General features: G+C 42.9%; 1 protein-coding gene across 2 annotated transcripts in view; it reads right to left on the bottom strand.

Annotated features, from left to right (window-relative positions):
- The window catches only part of GOLM2 (golgi membrane protein 2), a 117,405-nt gene that overhangs the window by 41,170 nt on the left and 54,423 nt on the right, over positions 1 to 21,812 (bottom strand). For both annotated transcript variants that reach the window (XM_002717928.5, XM_002717930.5), the window contains exons 5-6: positions 18,620 to 18,764; positions 18,235 to 18,315 (exon numbers count right to left, since the gene is read on the bottom strand). In XM_002717928.5, coding sequence (XP_002717974.2) covers positions 18,235 to 18,315; positions 18,620 to 18,764 — 226 coding nt within the window. The remainder of the gene's footprint in view (positions 1 to 18,234; positions 18,316 to 18,619; positions 18,765 to 21,812) is intronic.

Genomic DNA, 21,812 nt, shown 5'->3' with positions numbered 1-21,812 from the left:
TATTTTTTAAAGATTTCTTTTATTTATTTATTTGATAGGTAGAGTTACAGACAGTGAGAGGGAGAGACAGAGAGAAAGGTCTTCCTTCCGTTGGTTCACCCCCAAAATGGCTACTACAGCTGGAACTACGCCGATCCAAAGCCAGGAGCCAGGTGCTTCTTCCTGGTCTCCCATGCGGGTGCAGGTGCCCAAGCACTTGGGCCATCCTCCATTGCCTTCCTGGGCCACAGCAGAGAGCTGGACTGGAAGAGGAGCAACCAGGACTAGAACCCGAGGCCCATATGGGATTCCAGCACCACAGGCAGAGGATTAGCCAAGTGAGCTACGGCGCCGGCCCTGAAATTTATATTGAAGACAAAAAATTTGTTTTTTTTTTTTGCAAAGTGTTTATTAACAAAGATATAAATACTTATAGTTGGAACTTCTTGTTCAATAAATGAAGCCATAAGCAAATAAGATGATTTTTACTCACTACACTGATCCCACTGTATCCCTGGGCAGATTAGCATGACAGAAAGGCAGAAATCAAAGAGGGAACTAAAGCCAGGTAAAATAAAAAGTTAAAAAAACATTAGAAGAGTCCTCTCTATAAGATATGATTAATGGTATGTTTTAGGGGCCAGCATTGCGGTGTAGTAGGTAAAGCACCGCCTGCAGTGCCGCAATCCCATATGGGCGCTGGTTCGAGTCCCACCTCCTCCACTTCCCATCCAGCTCCCTGCTATGGCCTGGAAAAGCAGTAAAAGATGGCCCAAATGCTTGGGCCCCGCACCCGTGTAAGAGACCTGGAAGAAGCTCCTGGCTCCTGGCTTCTGAATGGTGCAGCTCCAGCCTTTGCAGCCATCTAGGGATTGAACCAGTGGATGGAAGACCTCTCTCTCTCTGCCTCTGCCTCTCTGTAACTCTGCCTTTCAAATAAATAAACAAATCTTTTTAAAAATGGTATATTTTATTCTTCAAAAACTTTGCTGTGGCAGTGACAATGTTAAGTGAATCTTCCCATTTCATTATTTCATGTTTCCCCTAGACATAAGGGAAGATCAGCTTTCCTTTGTGGTTAGGGTCAAGGGCTCCTCGTTCTGTTCTGAGGAATGCAGAAGAAACTGAATGTACCATTTCTAAGTCTGGCCATAAAATCTGTGCAAATCACCTACAATGTTTCTTCCCCTTCTGTTGTAACTTAGGGGGCTACATAAGAAGATGGCAGCATCATATATTGGAAGGGGTCATTGCTTACAGGAAAGATGCAAAGAGAGCCACTCAACCTGTATCAGATCATAATACAAACAATAGGCCTTACTGTTTTAAGCTAAGGCAATTTGATAGTTGACTATTACACATTACATTCTTGTCAAATCTAACTAGTAAACCTGAGATACTTTATAATCATCAAGGTTTATTTAAATAATTCTATTTCACTTACCGTATAGTTTCTAAACTTAAGAACTCAAGAAATTAAAAATTCATTCCAAGAAAACACATACTCGAATTTATAGAAAGTAGGGGTTTTCTACATCTCACTTTGTTCACATTACCTTGCTACCCTGCCATGTGCAATACCCAATACCCACTTCTACACACGGAATAGCTAATATCAACTATCAACTAATGTGTCAAAAGGGTACACTTTACCAGATTTAACAGTAAAATTTTGATTTTCCAACAGACTCTGGGACACTACAAATTTGTTGGTCATTGTTGGATCCTAACTGAACCCAGAACTATTTAAACCAGAAGACAAAGAGAGGTACTACCATTAATAAACTACAAATGATCATTTACATCTTTAGCTTTATGCCTCCTGCTCAGGAACAAGGCAATTTTTTCAAGCAAAACTATGTTTTTAGCTAGACCAAGACTGGATTTATTTTCTCTTTTAAAGATTTATTTACTGGGGCCAGTGCTGTGGTGTAGCAGGTTAAACCGCCTCTGGCAGTGCCGACATCCCATATGGACACCAATTCAAGTTCCAGCTGCTCTACTTCCAATCCAGCTCTCTGCTATGGCCTGGGAAAGCAGTAGAAAATGGCCCAAGTTCTTGGGCCCCTGCACCCACGTGGGAGACCCAGAAGAAGCTCCTGGCTCCTGGCTTCAGAACAGTGCAGCTCTGGTCATTGTAGCCAATTTAGGGAGTGAACCAGCAGATGGAAGACCTCTCTCTCTCTCTCTCTCTCTCTGCCTCTCCTTCTCTCTCTGTGTAACTCTGACTTTCACATAAATAAATAAATCTTTAAAAAGAAGATAAATATGTATTTATAAATAAATAAATCTTCTTTTAAAGATTTATTTATGTGAAAGGCAGAGTTTACAGAGAGAGGTAGACACACACACACACACACACAGAGAATCTTTCATCCTCTGGTTTACTCCAATGGCTGCAATGGCTGGAGCAGATCCTTGCCAAAGCCAGAAGCCAGGAGCTTCTTCCAGGTCTCCCATGTGGGCAACAGGGGCCCAAGGACTTGGGCCATCTTCCACTGTTTTCCTAGGCATATTAGTGGGGAGCTAGATTGGAAGTGGGGCAGCCAGGACTCCAACCAGCACCCGTATGGGATGCGGGCATTGCAGGCAGTAGCTTTACCCACTACAACACAACAGCCTCAGCTGGGTTAATTTCTAAAAGTTTATTGCATTTGTGAGGGAGATATATACACAGAAGGAGACAGATCTCTCATCTGCTGGTTCACTCACCAAATGCTGATTTATTTGCCAAATGCCTGGGAGCTGAGAGTTTGATTCAGCTGTGCCCCCCCCCCCACGCCCCACCCCCCGGGTGTGTAGGCTGGAATTGGGAAGCAGAGGCAGGACTACAACCTAGACACTCTGATACAGGACGCAGGTGTCCAAAGTAGCATCTTCATTGCTGTGCAGAATGCGCCCCTTACCCCGCTCCCCCCTCCTCCAAAAAAAACCCCACTGGATTTAAAAGGGCCTTTATAAGACACCAGGGGTATCTTATAAACCAGGGGTGGGGAGTAGGGGGGGGGGGCAGGTATTTAGACTAGCAGTAAAGATGCCCGTGAAGATACTCAAGACTCGTATCAGAATGCTGAGGCTGGATGCCTGGTTCTTGCTCTGGATTCCAGCTTCCTGCTAAGGCATACCTGGAGAGGCAGCAGTGACAGATCAAGTAATTGGGTAACTGCCAACCACTCAGGAGATCTTGACTGAGTTCTCAGCTTCAGCTCAACCCAGTCCAGGCAACTGAGGGCATTTTTAGTAAACCAATGGGTGGGAGTGCCTGCTTTTTCTTTCTCTCGGTCAAATAAAATTCTTAAAAATTTTTTGATAGAAAAAATAACTAGGCTGTTAAAATATGTATTATTCATAAAGCTACTACTAAGGAAAAATACTGAAGATTAATCAATAAAACCTACAGCATATAGATTTTTCCCCTCAATGTTTGTTTATTTGAGTTAGAGAGACACAGAGAGAAAGAGAGAGAGATGCAGCTCCCCAAATGCCCACAACAGCAAGGACTGGGTTGGGGCTAAAGCCAGGAACCAGGAAGTCAACACAAATCTCCCATGTGGGTGGCAGAAATCCAGTTATGTGATTCATCACTGCTGCTTCCTAGGTCCGCATAAGCAGGAAACTACTCAGAAGATGGAGGCAGATATTGAATCTAGGGCACTCTGATGCAGGACATGGATATCTTAACCAATGTCTTAACCACTAGGCCGAATGCCTGCCTCAAGTGTGTGTGTGTGTGTGCGTGTGTGTGTGTGTGTGTGTGTATATATATATATATATATATTTTTTTTTTTTTGACAGGCAGAGTTAGACAGTGAGAGAGAGAGACAGAGAGAAAGGTCTTCCTTCCGTTGGAGCCAGGTGCTTCCTCTTGGTCTCCCATGTGGGTGCAGGGCCCAAGCACTTGGGCCATCCTCCACTGCCTTTCCAGGCCACAGAAGAGAGCTGGACTGGAAGAGGAGCAATCGGGACAGAACTGGCGCCCCAACCGGGACTAGAACCAGAGGATTAGCCTAGTGAGCGGCACAGCCGGCCTCAAATATATAGTTTTTATCCTACCACTAGTTTTTGAATTTTTTGTAAAAGAGCATTATCAGTATAGTAGAAATTCAACTCTTTAATAATATTAAATATTTACTTGCATAGCTGGAGATTCAGCAGTGAACAAAACAGAACAAATCATTTTCCTATGAAGTTTACATTCTTGTTGTATGGGTAAACAAGACTTAAAATATAATATGAATGCAATACACCCCAAAAGCACAGACTATAACATACATATAAAAGAGTGAAAAGTTTATATACAAGTTAAAACAGGGAGATATAATATAGAGTGGTGGGAGGTTCTATTCTAGATAGTTTGGTCAGCAGAGGCAATTTTTAATTAAAAAAAAAAAAAGACTTATTTATCTGAAAGTCAGAGAAAGAGACAGAATCTTCCATCTGCTGGTTCACTCCCCAAATAGCCAGGCTGAACTGAGAACTCATGGGATGCCAGCATCGCAGGCTGCTGCCTAACCTGCTGCACTATAACATAGGCTCCAGCAGAGGCAGTTTAGAGATGGAATTATTTGAACATAGATATGAATGAAATCTGGGGGAAGAATATTCAGGGAGAGACCACAAGCACAAAGACCTTAAGACAGGATCATGCATCATATCTTTGAGGAACAACAAAGAAAGGAGTGAGAGGAAAGTGTTAAAAAATGAAGTCAGAGAGGAAAGAAGAGGCCATATTAGAGACACAAAAATAAAATGTTAGGGACAGATGGTTAGGTAGTTGAGGCATTGGGGGCTGAGACTATGTCTGGTAGTTCCTAAGTAGGCAATAATCAGACACTAATATTCTGTCACTCTTAACATTTAGATCTCTCTTTTTCACACATAAGGAAACTGAAACTCATGACAGACAGTAGAGATGAGACATACCCTTCACATGACTTAAAAATTCAAAGTGGTGGGGCTGGCATTGTGGTATAGCAGGTTAAGCCACTGCCTGCAATGCCAGCATTCCATATGAGTGACAGTTTGAGTCCAGGCTGCCCCACTTCTGATCCAGCTCCCTGCTAATGTGCCTGGCAAAAGCAAGTAAAGAAGGGCCAAGTGCTTAGGCTCTTGCACCCACGTGGGAGACCCAGATGTGGCCATTTGGGGAGTGAACCAGCAGATGGAAGGTATTCTCTCTCTCTCTCTCTCCCCCTCTCCCCCTCCCCTTCCCCTTCCCCCTCTCCCTCTCCCTCTCTCTGTAATTCTTTCAAATAAATAAGTAAACCTTTTTTAAAAAATTCAAAGTCGTTATTTCTGGAGAAATTGGTAAGATGATAAAAAGATGATAGGAGGTTTAGGGTTAATCTTACTTCACTATTAGCCCCCAGTTGCAGCTTCTATTCTAAGAGCCAAAAAAGAACTGACCTTGTCTTTTACAACCATTTTCTTATTCCAATTACAAGGCTATAAACCCCAAAATGTTCACCTCCAGTTTTTTGCTTTACAGGGCTTCACAAGTCAGTGCCTATAACTATGGAGAAATGTGGTAAAAAGGAGCAGTGGTCCTCAACATGGGATACTCTCTAGGATTACAGATAGTACCCCAGACAAGCTGAGTATGGAGAAGAGGCATGGGTGGGTATTGGTACTCACTAAAAGCTCCAAAGGTGGTTCTGGTACAAAGCCAAGACAATAGAAGATAAAAAATACATGGACTTTGGGACTCGACAGACCAGGGCACAATTCAGCATTTGAAAAATAGGGGTAATGCCATTATCCTGCAGAATCAAGGTAGGGACTAAGTGAGAATATTTGCCTACAGCTTATAATACAAGAATAGCAAACAGCAGATGTTCAATTTACACTGCAGCACCTGCATTTATCAAAGTCAAGTATTTGACTTTAAATTTTTATTTTTTTAAATTTTTTATTTATTTGACAGGTAGAGTTATAGACAGTGAGAGAGAGAGACAGAGAGAAAGGTCTTCCTTCCGTTGGTTCACCCCCCAAATGGCTGCTACGGCCGGCGCGCTGCGCCAATCCGAAGCCAGGAGCCACGTGCTTCTTCCTGGTCTCCCATGGGGTGCAGGGCCCAAGCACTTGGGCCATCCTCCACTGCCTTCCCTGGCCACAGCAGAGAGCTGTATAGGAAAAGGAGCAACCGGGACAGAATCCGGCACCCCAACCGGGACTAGAACTTAGGGTGCCGGCGCTGCAGGCAGAGGATTAGCCTAGTGAGTCACGACGCCGGCCCCAAGTATTTGTCCTTTTTTTTTTTTTTCTTTTTTTGACAGGCAGAGTGGACAGTGAGAAAGAGAGAAACGGAGAGAAAGGTCTTCCTTTTGCTGTTGGTTCACTCTCTAATGGCCGCCACGCTGCGCCAATCTGAAGCCAGGAGCCAGGTGCTTCTCCTGGTCTCCCATGGGGTGCAGGGCCCAAGCACTTGGGCCATCCTCTACTGCCTTCCCGGGCCACAGCAGAGAGCTGGACTGGAAGAGGGGCAACCGGAACAGAATCTGGCGCCCCGATAGGGACTAGAACCCGGTGTACCGGCACCATAGGCGGAGGATTAGCTTATTGAGCTGCGGCGCCAGCCCCAAGTATTTGTCTTTAGAATGAAAGAAAAAAAAATTCAGGTAGCAAAATAAAATAACTTATTTTTAAATACTTATTTATTTGGAAGTCAAGAGTTATACAGAAAGGGAAGGAGAGGCGCAGAGAGAGAGAGACAGACAGACAGACAGAGAGGGGTCTTCCATCCACTGGTTAACTTCCCAAATGACCACAACAGCCGAAGCTTCGCCAATCCAAAGCCAGGAGCCTCTTCCAGGTATCCCATGTAGATGCAGGGACACAAGGACTTGGGCCATTTTCTACTGCTTTCCCAGGCCATAGCAGAGAACTGGATTGGAGTAGAGCAGCCAGGACTCAAGCAGTGCCCATATGGGATACCAGCACTGGAGGCAGAGGCTTTAGCTGCTATGCCACAGCTCCGGCCTCATAAAATCATTTCTAAATAAGACTACTGATCCTAATTAATTTATTGGGCTTCTTCTTTTTTTTTTTTTTTTTTTTGACAGGCAGAGTGGACAGTGAGAGAGAGAGACACCCTCCAACGGCCGCCGCGGCTGGCGCACCACGCTGATCCGATGGCAGAAGCCAGGTGCTTCTCCTGGTCTCCCATGGGGTGCAGGGCCCAAGTACTTGGGCCATCCTCCACTGCACTCCCGGGCCACAGCAGAGAGCTGGCCTGGAAGAGGGGCAACCGGGACAGAATCCGGCGCCCTGACCGGGACTAGAACCCGGTGTGCCAGCGCCGCAAGGCAGAGGATTAGCCTAGTGAGCCGCGGCGCCGGCCTATTGGGCTTCTTGATTACATAGATGCCCCACACTTAAGACTATGGATGAATATTTACTTACAGTGAGTTTTGGGGAAGTTCAGTAAATTCTGATTCTCAATTGACCATAAAAACTCCCAGAAAGAGATGAAATAACATTAATCATTAGTCATTCTGAAATTTAATACAAAACAAGGATGTACCATTCTTGTCTCTCTGCTGTGAATAAATAAACAGATAAAACAAGTAGCTGCTCAAATTTTAGTCAATGGGACCATCTTGGCCCTCCGTGAAATACAGGTACGGGTCCACAGAGACTCTTAATGCAATGTTTATATGGCTTGTAAAAGACATGGTCTGGAAACTGAGGCTCATTCAAACCACAAGATCTCTTAACTTGGCCAGCGCTGTGGCTCACTTGGCTAATCCTCCACCTGCAGCGCTGGCACCCCGGGTTCTAGTCCCGGTCGGGGCACTGGATTCTGTCCCGGTTGCCCCTCTTCCAGTCCAGCTCCCAGCTGTGGCCAGGGAGTGCAGTAGAGGATGGCCCAAGTGCTTGGGCCCTGCACCCACCTGGGAGACCAGGGGGAGACACCTGGCTCCTGGCTTCGGATCAGTGCAGTGCACCGGCCATAGTGGCCATTTCGGGGGTGAACCAATGGAAGGAAGACTTTTCTCTCTGTTTCTCTAACTCTGCCTGTCCCAAAAAAAAAAAAAAAATCTCTTAATTTAACTTAAAAAAAGAACAACATGGGGGCAACGTTTGGCGTTAATTGTTAAGAAACCACTTGGGATACCTGCATCCCATATCAATGTGTCTGGGGACAGTGCTGTGGCACAGCATGTAAAGTTTCTGCCTGCATCCCATTTGGGCGCCAATTAGAGTCCCGGCTACTCCATTTCCAATCCAGCTCTCTGCTATGGCCTGGGAAAGCAGTAGAGGGCAGCCCAAGTAGTTAGGACCCTGCACCCACGTGGGAGACCCAGAAGAAGCTCCTGGCTCCTAGCTTTGGATCCGCGCAGCTCCGGCCACTGCAGTAATTTGGGAAGTGAAACAGCAGATGGAAGACCTCTGTCTCTCTCTCTCTACCTCTTCTTCTCTCTGTGTGTAACTCTGCCTTTCAAATAAATAAATAAATCTTAAAAAAAATAAAAGTGTCTGGGTTCAAATCCTAGTTTTGCTCTCTACTGCACCCTGGGAGGCAACAGGGATCAGCTCCTGGGTCCTTGCCACTCATGCAGGAAATCTGGATTGAGTTCTGGGTTTTGGCTTTGGCCCAGCTGTTGTGGACATTTGGGGGAGTGAACTACTGGACGAGAGGGAGCTCTCTCTGCCTTTCCAAGTAAGCTTCTAAAACCATGAATTTTCATTACTAAACAATTATAAATGTGGAAATAATATACAAAACAACTGTTTGCAGGCTTTGGACAACTAGGAACATAAGACTATGACCCTTGAAAGAAGGGATATACATATATGAGTGGGCAGTCTTGCCAGTAAAGAAGGTATAAATTGGCCAGCGCCATGGCTCACTAGGCTAATCCTCCACCTGTGGTGCCGGCACCCCAGGTTCTAGTCCCGGTCTGGGTGCCGGTTCTGTCCCGGTTGTTCCTCTTCCAGTCCACCTCTCCGCTTTGGCCTGGGAGTACAGTGGAGGATGGCCCAAGTACCCGCATGGGAGACCAGGAGGAAGCACTTGGCTCCTGGCTTCAGATCGGCACAGCGCGCCGGCCTTAGCGGCCATTTGGGGAGTGAACCAACGGAAGGAAGACCTTTCTCTCTGTCTCTCTCTCTCACTAACTCTACCTGTCAAAAAAAAAAAAAAAAAAAAAAAAAAGGTATAAATCATCAGAATTTTAGCTGCCAAAGTGGCTTGAATTTGTAGGACAGAATATTACAAAGGAGGGAGCCAAATGAGGAGCAGAAATGTGCACGGAGAATTTTCCCTTGGGTCTTTAGCCAAAGCCCAGAATCTGTAGGCTAGCAGCAAGATTTCATGGGGCCTACTAGAAAGGACTTCCTGTAGGGCTAAAGGATGAACAGAGGAAGAAGCGATGCAGCACTGAGAGACAACGGATCTCTGTCCAGGCACAGGGAAAAATCTTCAATGAGTATCTCAGGTATTCAGATGAGATGCTATAAGCTCAAACACTGAGCTGGAAGATGGGGGAGCACACAAGCTTTCGAGAATTAAGGGCCATGTCCTAAGACTGCCTGCCCTGCTATACTTTGGATGTTTGTTTTGATGCTAAATGTCTCCCCAGAGGCCATGTGTATAAAGCTTGGTCCCCCAGGGTGGCACTACTGTGAATTAGTGGGGCCTAATGGGATCACTCGGACCATGCTTTCAGAAGTTAGTTCTTGCCAGACAGTTGTTACGAAAGCTTGAGTTTGGGCCCACACTCTTTCTCTCAACCTCCTGGGCTCACCATGTGATCTTTCTTTCACATATGCTACACTCTGGCCACCTACTGCCTTCATCAAAGGCCAAAATAATGGGGCCACCTGATCCTAGCCTAGAACCTCCAAAACCGTAAGCTAAATACAACTTTTCTCTTTAAAATACTAATTTTTGGAGCCGCACTGTGGCATAGTGGGTAAAGCCACCACCTGCAGTGCCAGCATTCCATATGCGCTCCAGTTTGAGTCCCTGCTGCTCTACTTCCGATCCAGTTATCTGCTATGGCCTGGGAAAGCAGTAGAGGATGGTCCAAGTGCTTAGGTCCCTGCATCCATGTGAGGGACTAGGTGGAGGCTCCTGGCTCCTGGCTTTGGATCAGCGCAGCTCCAGCCATAGCAGCCATTTGGGGATTGAGTCAGTGGATGGGCGCTCTCTCTCTCTCTCTGTCTATTCCTCTGCCTCTCTGTACCTCTGTCTTTCAAATAAATAAACAAATCTTTGAAAAAAAAAATGCTATATGCCAGGGCAGGTGTTTGGTCTACTGGTTAAAACACCAGGTTAAGAGAGGCTGACACTATGGCATAGTGGGAAAACCCTCTGCCTGTGATGCCAGCATCCCATATGGGCAGTTCGAGTTTAGCTGCTCCACTTCAATCCAGCTCCCTGCTAATGTCCTGGGGAAAGCAGCAGAAGGTGGGCCAAGTGTTTGTGCCCCTGCTACCCACATGGGAGACCCAGATGAAGCTCTTGGCTCCTGTCTTTGGCCTGGCCCAGCCCCGGCCATTGCAGCCATCTGGGGAACCAACTAATGGATAGAAGATCTCTCTTTCTTTTTGTAACTCTGCCTTTCAAAATAAACAAAACAAAAAAAAAAAAAAAAAAAAAAGGAAGAAAGAGAAAAAGAAAAGAAAACCAAAAACCAAAAACACCCCAAGCAAACCAGGTTAAGATGCCCACATCCTATTTTGCCATTTCTGGGTTTCATTCCCAGCTATAGCACTCAGTTCCAATTTCCTGCCAATGTAAATCCTGCAAGGCAGCAGGTGAGAGCTCAAGTAGTTAGGGCCATGCCACTCACAAAGCTTCCAGCTGTGGCTGTTGTAGATGTCTGTGGACTGATTCAGTTTTGGTGTCTATCTGTCTGTGCTATTTCCTTTATCAGAGTCTGTCTCTTCAATAAAAGTAGGAGAAAAAAGTTGCCTCAGGTGTTCCACTGTAGTATTGAAAAGCCAAATAATATACGCCTTAACAAGGCACAAAACTAAAGTATAAACAAGTATGACAGAATCAAGAGGCTGCTCTAGTAATTTAACTGTTTTTCAGAACAAAATCCAATCTCCTTGGATACATACATACAGCATACATTAAAGTTACTAGACAAAAAAAGAGGCAAGGAATATGACCCAGAGTCAAGAACAAGTGCAGGCAGCAGGTACTTAGCCTTGCAGCTAAGATGCCCATGTCCCAAATCAGAGCAACTAGGTTCAATTCCCAGATCTGGCTCCTGAATCTAGCTTCATGTTGATAAAGACCCTGTGAGGCAGCAGGGATGACTCAACAAATTGGGTTCCTGCCACATGTGTTAAGACCTGGATTAGGCCGGCGCTGTGGCTCAATAGGCTAATCCTCCGCTTGCATCGCCGGTACACCAGGTTCTAGTCCCGGTCACTCCTCTTCCTGTCCAGCTCTCTGCTGTGGCCCGGGAGTGCAGTGGAGGATGACCCAAGTCCTTGGGCCCTACACCCGCATGGGAGACCAGGAAGAGGCACCTGGCTCCTGGCTTTGGATCAGCGCGGTGCACCGGCCGCAGCGCACCAGCCGCAGTGGCCATTGTGGGGTGAACCAATGGCAAAGGAAGACCTTTCTCTCTGTCTCTCTCTCTCACTGTCCGTTCTGCCTGTCAAAAAAATAAAAGACCTGGATTGAATCCCAGGCTACTGGCTTTGGCCCCAACTGTCTTTCCCTCTCTCTCTCTCTCTTACTCTCTCCCTCCATCCCTCCCTCCCCTGCCTCATTCTTTCTACCTGTCTTGTTGTCTCTCTGACTCTGAAATAAACTACATAAAACTTTAGTGATCTGTGGGTCAATAACAAGTAGTCTGAAATGCATGTAACTTAAGTCCCTTGAGAATAAAAAGAGATTAGAACAGGAAAAAAGTTTGAATAAAGGCTGAAAATTTCCCAAATTTGGTGAAGAACATCAACCTGCAAACTGAAGAATCTCAGTGAACCCTATGTGCAATTAATACAAAGAAAACAACACAAAGGCACATCTTTGTCAAACTGATGAAAATTAAAGATACAATCTTAAGAAGCAGTTGAGGAAAAAAAAATACACCAATACAAGAGAACAACAGAAAAATGGCTGACTTCACGTAGCAGGTTAAGCCGCTGTCCTGTCTGCAATGCCAGCAATACACATCAGTTTCCATTTGAGTCCTGGCTCCTCCACTTCCAGTCCAGCTCCCTGCTAATACACCTGGGAAAACAGGTGACCTATGTACTTGGGCCTCTGCCACCCACATGAGAGACTTGAATGGAGTTCTAAGCTCCTGACTTTGCGTTGGCTCAGATTTAGCCATTGTGACTAGTTGAGGAGTGAATCAGCACTTAGAAGATCTCTCTCTTTCTATCAGTGTAACTCTGCCTTTCAAATAAATAAATAAATCTTTAAAAATAAGAAGAAAGAAGAAGGAGGAGGAGGAGAAAGAAGGAAGAAGGAAGGAGGAAAAAGAACAAGGCCAGAAGACAGTGAAACTGCATCTTTAATGTACTGAAAAATGCATTACTCAGATTTGTCATCTAGCAAAAATAACCTTCAAAAATGAGGATAAAATAAAGATGCCATCAGGTGAATAAAAGTTGAAAGATTTTACTGTCAGGAAGACCTGGACTTCAAGAAATTCTGAAAGAGGTTCTCAAGTAGAAGGAAAATGATAAATCAAGATATAAATTTGAATCCATAGGAAGAAATGAAGAACATCAGATGTAGTAAATGTGTAGTAAATATAATCCTTTTATATTTTCTTAGAAGAGTATTTAAAGAAAAATTATAATACTGAAAATCCTGGAGTTTCTAACATACAAAAATAAAATATATGAGTTTGACATCATTAGTATAAAGGAAAATATTGGAAGGTTGTAAGATTTTACATATAGTGGTATAATATTATTGTTAAATAGAGCATGAAAGAAGCGGGCATTAGGCTTAGCCAATAAAATGCCCATACCCCATATCGCAGCAACTGGATTCAAAGCTCAATTCAGGCTCCTGACTCCAGCTTCATGCTAATGCAGATACTGAGAGGCAACAGTGATAGCTCAAGTAACTGGATTCCTGCCACCTATATAGGAGGCATGGATTGAGTTCCTGGCTTCTGATTTTGGCCTGGCTATGTCCCAGTCATTGTTGGCATTTGGTGAGTGATCCAGCAGAAGGGAGAAAGTGCTCTTTCTCTACTTGTCTCTCTCTTCTACTCTGTCTCTCAGATTAATTTTTAAAAATACCATAATAAGGGGACGGTGCTGCGGCACAGCAGGTTAAAGCCCTGGCCTGAAGTGCTGGCATCCTATATGGGCGCTGATTTCAGTCCTGGCTGCTCCTCTTCCCATCCAGCTCTCTGTTATGGCCTGGGAAAACAGTAGAAGATGGCCCACGGGCTCCTGCACCCACATGAGCAACTGGGGGACTAGAACCCGGCATCCATATGGATGCCGGTGCCACAGGTGGAGAATTAACCAAGTGAGCCATGGCCCCAAATAAATAAAAATCTTTTTATTTATTTATTTATTTATTTATTTTGACAGGCAGAGTGGACAGTGAGAGAGACAGAGAGAAAGGTCTTCCTTTGCCGCTGGTTCACCCTCCAATGGCCGCCGCGGCCGGCGCGCTGCGGCCGGCGCACCGCGCTGATCCGATGGCAGGAGCCAGGAGCCAGGTGCTTTTCCTGGTCTCCCATGGGGTGCGGGGCCCAAGCACTTGGGCCATCCTCCACTGCACTCCCTGGCCACAGCAGAGGGCTGGCCTGGAAGAGGGGCAACCGGGACAGAATCCGGCCCCCCAACCGGGACTAGAACCCGGTGTGCCGGCGCCGCTAGGCGGAGGATTAGCCTAGTGAGCCGCGGCGCCGGCCATAAATAAAAATCTTAAAAAAAAAAAAGTCACTGGATTACTCCACTGCCTTGCAAACAAATTTTGCTCATTGTAACTCCATATTTTCAAATTCATGTCATTGTTTTCAATGACAGGTAGGAATATACACTAAGAAGACCTGGAAGAAACTCCTGGCTCCTGTCTTCGGATCGGCACAGGTCCAGCTGTTGCGGCCTCTGGGGAGTGAACCAGTGGATGGAAGACCTTTCTCTCTGTCTCTGCCTCTCTCTGTAACTCTATCTTACAAATAAATAAAATAAATCTTTAAAAAAAAACACAATAATAAAAGAGACCATGATAAGTAAAGGATGCATATTATAATATCTAGACTAATTACTAAAATATAATACTTTAAAAGCATAGCTTAAAAAAAGAGTAAGAGAAACAGACAGCAACTAAACCCTCAGATCCACTGAGTAACAACCATCCTATTTTCCCTGGGTGTTAAATACTACTTCAAAACTTTATCTTTCTTCTTTTTTCTCAAGTGTATCTAATAATATCATAAAATGTGACAAGGAAATTTTTTCAGTTATAAACCAAATGTATCATTAGAAGTCTGTTTCTTTGGGATGGCCATTGTGGCACAGTAAGTTAAGTTGCCACCCTGTATATGTGAATATAGTGTCTATATATTCCAGAAACCTGCAGTTTATCCTCAGTAAAACTTTGGAGACGGCTTTGAAAAAATAAATAAGGACAACGTAATAGAGATAAATCAGTCAGAAACTCACTGAGTCCAGAACTAGAATAAATGGAACAAAAATTCAGAAAAAAAAAAAATACATGGCCCCTTACTTCCAAAATTTCTTGACATTAACATGTTTAGTCAGTGGCTTTCATTCTTCAGCACAGAGCAAAATCATGAAAACAGCTTTTTAAAACACAGGTTACTGGCTCCCTCACCCAAATTTCAAATTTAGTAGGTGTAAAGGATAAGAATTCTCATTTCTTTCTTTCTTTTTTTTTTTTTTTTAAGATTTCTGGTTTTTAAATTTTTTATTTATTCTTTATTTATCTGAAAGGCAGAGAGACATAGACAGAGACTTCCCATCTGCTGGTTTATTTCCCAAATGCCAACAACAGCCAGAGCTGGGCCAATCCAAAGCCAGGAGCCAGAAGCCTGGAACTCAATCCAAATCTCATGTAGGTAGCAGAGATCCAACTACAGGGTATGCATTAGCAGGAAGTTGGAATTAGAAGTAGAGCCAGAACTACAATCCAGAAACTCCAATATGGGATGTAGGCATTTTAAAAGCTGCCTCAAATGCCTGCCTCAGAATTCACACTTCTAGTAAACTCTCATGCAATACCAATACTGCTGGTCCAAAATCACATTTTAAGAGTCACTGGAGGGGCCGGCACCATGGCTCACTTGGTTAATCCTCCACCTGTGGTGCCGGCATCCCATATGGGTGCTGGTTCTAGTCCTAGTTCCTCCTATTCCAGTTCAGCTCTCTGCTGTGGCACAGGAAGGCAGTAGAGGATGGCCCAAGTGCTTGGGACCTGCACCCGCATTGGAGACCAGGAAGAAGCTCCTGCTCCTGGCTTTGGATCAGCGTAGCTCCAGCCATAGAGGCCATTTAGGGGGTGAACCAGCGAGCGGAAGATCTTTCTCTGTCTCTCTCTCTCTCTCACTGTCTAACTCAATTTGTCAAAAAAAAAAAAAAAAAAGAGTCACTGGAGGGGCCAGCACTGTGGCATACTGGGTAAAGCTGCTGCCTGCAGTGCTGGCATCCCATATGGGTGCTGGTTCAAGTCCCAGGTGATCCACTTCCCATCCAGCTTTCTGCTATGGCCTGGGAAAGCAGTAGAAGATGGCCCAAGTCCTTGGGCCCCTGCACCCATATAGGAGGCCTGGAAGAAGCAGCTCCTGGCTTTGGATTGGCTGAACACTAGCAGTTGGGGCCATCTGGGGAGTGAACCAGTGGAAGGAAGAGTTCTTTCTCTTTCTCCCTTTCAAATAAATACATAAAAATTTTTCTTTTTTTATTTGACAGATAGAGTTAGACAGTGAGAGAGAAAGAGAGAGAGAGAGACAAAGGTCTTCCTTCCGTTGGTTCACTCCCCAAATGGCTGCTATAGCCGGAACTATGCCGATCCGAAGCCAGGAGCAAGGTGCTTCCTCCTGGTCTCCCATGCGGGTGCAGGATCCAAGCACTTGGGCCATCCTCCACTGTCCTCCCGGGCCACAGCAGAGAGCTGGACTGCAAGAGGAGCAACTGAGGGACTAGAACCCGGCGTCCATATGGGATGCCGGTGCCGCAGGTGGAGAATTAACCAAGTGAGCCATGGCCCCAAATAAATAAAAATCTTTAAAAAAAAGTCGTCACTGGATTACTCCACTGCCTTGCAAACAAATTTTGCTCATTGTAACTCCATATTTTCAAATTCATGTCATTGTTTTCAATGACAGGTAGGAATATACACTAAGAATTATAAACCCACAAGTTTATAGATATGAAATAATTGGAAAGACAACAAAACTATGCAAATGAAAGGACTAATATTTCATTCTCTAGGAATTCATAGACATTCAGAAATATCAGCCACATTCAACTAGCTATAATCACTGAAACTGATTTTTCCAACATAATAAACTAGAATTGGTAGAGAGTGAGATCTGGTCAAGAAACACAGACATGACAAGAAAAACAAGGAAGAGACATGAAGGAAAAAAATTAAAGAGATTAGGCTGGCAGCAAGTGAGATTTGGTCTTCAAGCAAAAATAGATAAGAAGAAGACACATTAATAAAGAAAGAGATATGCACTAAACAGAAGTGGCCATAGAAGAAAAAGAAAAAAATAGTGAATAAATCATCTAAAAGTGGGAAGAAATCACTGAAAGGACAGCCTACCCCTAAAACCTAAGTAACTCCTGGAGGGTAGTGATATGCTATATTAAAGTACAACACAGCTACCAGGAACATTACTACAAAAGAAACAAGACATATAACGTTAGTAAGCATAAACGACTCTATTTTAGTAAAACTGTTGTGATCAATAACTCCGAGTCATCAAAAAAAGGTTCACAGTTATTAACTCTGATCAAGACAAAACCAACAATTCTATCAATTTCAGCCAAAAGTTCTATAAAAATTGCATTGAAAAAGGTACCTGCAATTAATGGGTAGTATATTTAAGTAGAAATATCAACCATGCAGATCAGATATCTGGCTTGTCCAGGTGTTATTCAAAAAGAGAATGGGGTCATGTGAAAAATACTATAATAAACTTTAGTGGAATTCTCTAATATGAATGTATTATTTAAAAGTTTATTTATTTACTTGAAAGGCAGAGTTACAGAGAAGCAGAGGAAGAGAGAAAGAGGTCTTCCATCTGTTGGTTCACTCCCCAAATAGCCACAACAGCTGCAGCAGAATCGATCCAAAGCCAGGAGCTTCTTCTAGGTCTCCCACGCAGGTGCAGGGGCCCAAGGACTTGGGCCATCTTCTACTGCTACCTAGGCCATAGCAGAGAGCTGGTTTGGAAGAGCTCAGCCAGGACTTGAACCAGCGTCCATATGGGATGCTGGCACTGAAGACGGCAGCTTTACTCGCTATGCCACAGCACCAGCTCCCTGTTTATTTTTTTTAAGACTGAAAAAAAGGAATGCTACAGTGAACTTTAAATTGGGTTTTTAGAAATTATTATTAAGCTGGAGTTTCTAATTTGAGCAGTGATAGATCCTCAGCTGGTACAGGATGCCGTCACTGCGGGCAGCTGCTTAACCTGCTTTATCACAGTGCCAGGCCCTGGTTATTTTATTTATTTATGTTTCTAAAGATTTATTTATTTATTTGAAAGCCAAGAGAGAAGGAGAGGCAGAGAGAGAGGTCTTCCAACCATTAGTTCACTCCCTAATTTGCTGCAACAGCCAGAGCTACGCCGATCTGAAGCCCGGAGCTTCCTCTGGGCCTTCCCACGTGGGTGCGGGGCCATCTTCTACTACTTTCCAGGCCATAGCAGAGAGCTGGATGGGAAGAGCAGCCAGAACATGAACTGGCGCCCATATGGGATGCTGGCACTGCAGGCAGCAGCTTTACCTGCTATGCCATAGCCCTGGCCCCTCTAATAAATTTTTTAAATGGCACATAGAATACATACATATGATACCATATGATGTTTTAATACATGTATATACTATATAAATGTTCAAATAATGATAAACATATCTATCTCCTCAAAATTTATCATTTCTTTTTGCTAAAAACAGGTTTTCTTCAACTTATCTGAAACATACAGTACCCTATCAATATCTATAATCACCCTACTGTGCAACAGAACATCAGAACTTACTTCTACTCCAACTATAACTTAGCACCCATTGACCAACCTTTCCTCATCCTCTCTCTCCCGTTCTCTAATAATTTTTACTTACCAGCAGGAAGATCATCAGCTTTTGCTAGGTCATTCTCTTCTATTCCAGGCATCCCTGCATCACCACCTCGTTTGATTTGTTCTGCCCATGTAACAAAAAAAATCATTCTATATTTTTTTGTATATACTAAAGATGCTTTGAAGGAATTTAACAATCAATTACTATATCAATAGGCTATATTGACTGAACATCTTTATATCTTGCTTTGCATAACCCTGAAATAACTTATTCTGTTTTCTCATCTATCAAAGGCAAATTTGAAACAATATAGACACTTAATCATATCTGAAGTAAAATCAAACAATTTCTTTGACTGAAAATGTTCACTTTAAAATGGAAGAGTAAGTCAGTATCCTACTATCACAAAACAAAATAATAATAGTACCTTTCCCATGTGAAATATGATTACTTGAGGGATCTTCATTCTTTTCTGCAGCATTTTCAGCTACTTCTGGAATATTTTTAGGTACTACATGATCATTCACACTCAATTTTTCTCCATCATTTGCTTGAAACTTCTGAGCATCTTGCTGTTAGATAAAAATTTGGTCACAATATTTTTCAGTTCAATTGTTAAACCATTGATACAACTATTAATTAAAAGTTCTCTAACAGTTCATTCTTGAAAACATATACCATGGATTCAAATTCTGAACACTGAGAAGTATGGGATATATTGTTATTTTCTGTTTAGTTTTTATACTTGATATGAAGTCAAAGAATCTAACACTTTTAAAACATATCCAATTACAATATATGGCCTAAAACATTATATGGAGGTAATTCTCTTTGGTTATGCTAGGGGAGTGATATCACAGGACAGCCCATTGAGCACTGTCAGCTTCTATGGTAGCCTAGAGTTGAACATTGTCCTGGGTGCTACAGCAAGGTTGAATCAAGAAGTATGGCAGATAGGAGGAAGTTGTCCTTTAAGTGTGCCCTTGAAAGTGTGACAAATGTTATTTAGATGGTCAATAGTGCCCCTAAAAGTGTGACAGATGGCCACTGAGATTGTCAGGCTTCTTGCCAAGCATAAACAGCAAGGGTGAAAACCATGCAGACTCCTTCCCAGATGCTCTGCCCACCCAAGCACAGCAAGTAATGGCAGAACAACACTTAAGTCAGTGCTCCCTCTGTATCATCTTGGAAAATTGAATCTTCAGGTATATGGTAAGACCAAATTCAATTCTACGGGTGGAACTGGCTCAGTGAAAAATTGGGAGAGGCCAGGAGTCAAGTACACACTTGGATTGCCATATAAGTCCTTCTGATAATACTTAATATATATATATATAAATGCTTCATAAACTATAAAGTACTATGCAATGTAATTCTTAGTAATGCTATAAAAATTATTAAAAATATAGATGAAATCTAGAAAAATGGGAACGAAATATTAAGAATTTGTCACAAAAAAGAAGTCGCTCTGACAATAAGGTATAGGTATTCCAGGGTCCTGGCAGGTAAAATCAAGAACATCTGCACACTGTTTCATTGTTGATAAATTGCTTTTCTCTTCTTCTAGTAGAGGAAAATGAAGTTTTGAGAGAAACAAAACAAACTGAAACCAAGGATTTACAAAGTTAAGCAGCTTGTCCACAGTCACAAAGCTAGAGAATGTGGCAAAGGGATTCAAACTACAGTGTTTCTGACCCCAAATCCCACGGTTTCTAGCAACTTGTTAAGCAATAACCAATCCTAAGAGCTTAATTATTGACAATTAAAATGTTAAAATGAAGTCTTTGAACATGCCAGTATGAAAGCTGAGGATGAGAAATCCATGAGGCACACCTGAGCAGCCACTCTGCATCTCTATTTCCACTACAGTACCATATCATAAGGTTATTTCCACAGTATTCTACTGCTTTACAGATGTGGTTAAAACAAACCATCTTAAATAAAAATTAAAAGTCAGCAAGTTAAAAAATACTTTAGCATTGAAGAGAGTAAACAAAGATGTTCCTTTAATGCATTATTCATGACAATACCTTTATGTGAATGGACAATATTAAATATTTTTAACAAAAAAAAGCGGCTTTCTAGATGTAATGTTTGTGATCTGCTGAGAGAACTAATTGTTTTTCAAATAATCTTGTTTTTTAAAATGTTTTATTTATTTATTTAAAAGTCAAAAGTTACACAGAGAGGAAGAGGGAGAGGGAGAGAGAAAGGTCTTCCATCTGCTGGTTCACTCCACAGAAGGCCCAAACTGCCTGGGCTGAGCCAGGCCAAGGCCAGGAGCTTCATCTGGGTCTCCCACATGGGTGGCAGGGACCCAGTGGGCCATCTTCCACTGTTTTTCCTAGGCCATTAGGAAGGAAATGGATTGCAAATGGAGCAGCTGGGACATGACCGGCACCTTTACCAGCTCCACCACAACGCTGACCCCCTAACTAATCTTTTTATTCTGAAATAATTTTAGATGCACATAAAATTAATTGCCTCTCACTCACTTTCCTCTAGTGTTAACATCTTACATTATAATGGTATATTTGCACAACTAAGAAACCAATATTAAATATTAGCATATCATTATTAACTAGACTCAAGATTTTATTTAGATTTCACCAGTTTTTCCACTAAGTCCTTTTTTCTGTTCCAGGATCCAATTCAGGATACTACATTGCATTTAAGTCCTCAGGTCTCCTTAGTCTCCTCTGGTCTGTAACAGTTTCTCTGCCCTTGTAGCATGAAAACAGTAAACAATTTTATTTATGGACACTAAAATACAAATCTTATAATTTTTCCATGTCATAAAATATTATTCTTTTGTTTTCAATAATTAAAATGTAAAAATCAATTTCAGCACATGAACAGCATGAAAACAGACTGCAAGCTGGATCTGGCCTGTGGGCTACAGTTTGCTGAGCCCTTTTCACAGAGTAATTTCTAAGATAGATACATGCCTGATGGGTTAATTAATTAATTAACAAACATACACATAGATAACTGAATCTTTGGATATAATTTATCTTCCTTTCACAAAGCTACCACTAGATTTGTCTCTATGAAAAAAATATTCAAATTCCACAGAATTTTGTTATCACAGCTGAAGAACAGGGAATTAGGGATGAGGAACAGAATTAGGCAGCTGCTCTGGAGGGCAAGGGCTAGTGTGCCACCCCAAAAGGACAAGTTGTTTATGCACCTCTGTCTCTGCCATGCAGCATAAGGGCAAGGAAAAGTTGGAGAGGTATTAGTTAACCAATAATAGTTAAATAGTCCAGTACAGAAGATTAGAAAGAGAGAAATACATTTGCCTGAGGAAAAAGGAAAGTTCTCTCTATCTTTCTTGGAACAGACTTACCCAATTATGTAAACACTAGGCTTGTACTGATATAACAGCCTAACAAACCTCCCTTTCTCTTCCTTTTCCATTCTCCTATGCTCTTCCAAACCCTTCAGTGTCTCAACAATACATTCTGTCTGTCCTCAATGTGCTTCTTCTATGGTAGCTCATTAAGACCTACCTTCATCTACCAATCCATCCCAATGTCTCTTCAAAGTATACTGCAGACATGCTGTAGCTATTTTGATTTACAGATCCAAAAAATGGAACAAGAGGGAAAAATGGTACC

Source organism: Oryctolagus cuniculus, chromosome 12, assembly GCF_964237555.1.
Source record: "Oryctolagus cuniculus chromosome 12, mOryCun1.1, whole genome shotgun sequence".
NCBI lineage: Eukaryota > Metazoa > Chordata > Mammalia > Lagomorpha > Leporidae > Oryctolagus > Oryctolagus cuniculus.
The sequence above is the reverse complement of the archived record's forward strand: the minus strand, read 5'-3'. Positions and strand labels throughout refer to the sequence as shown.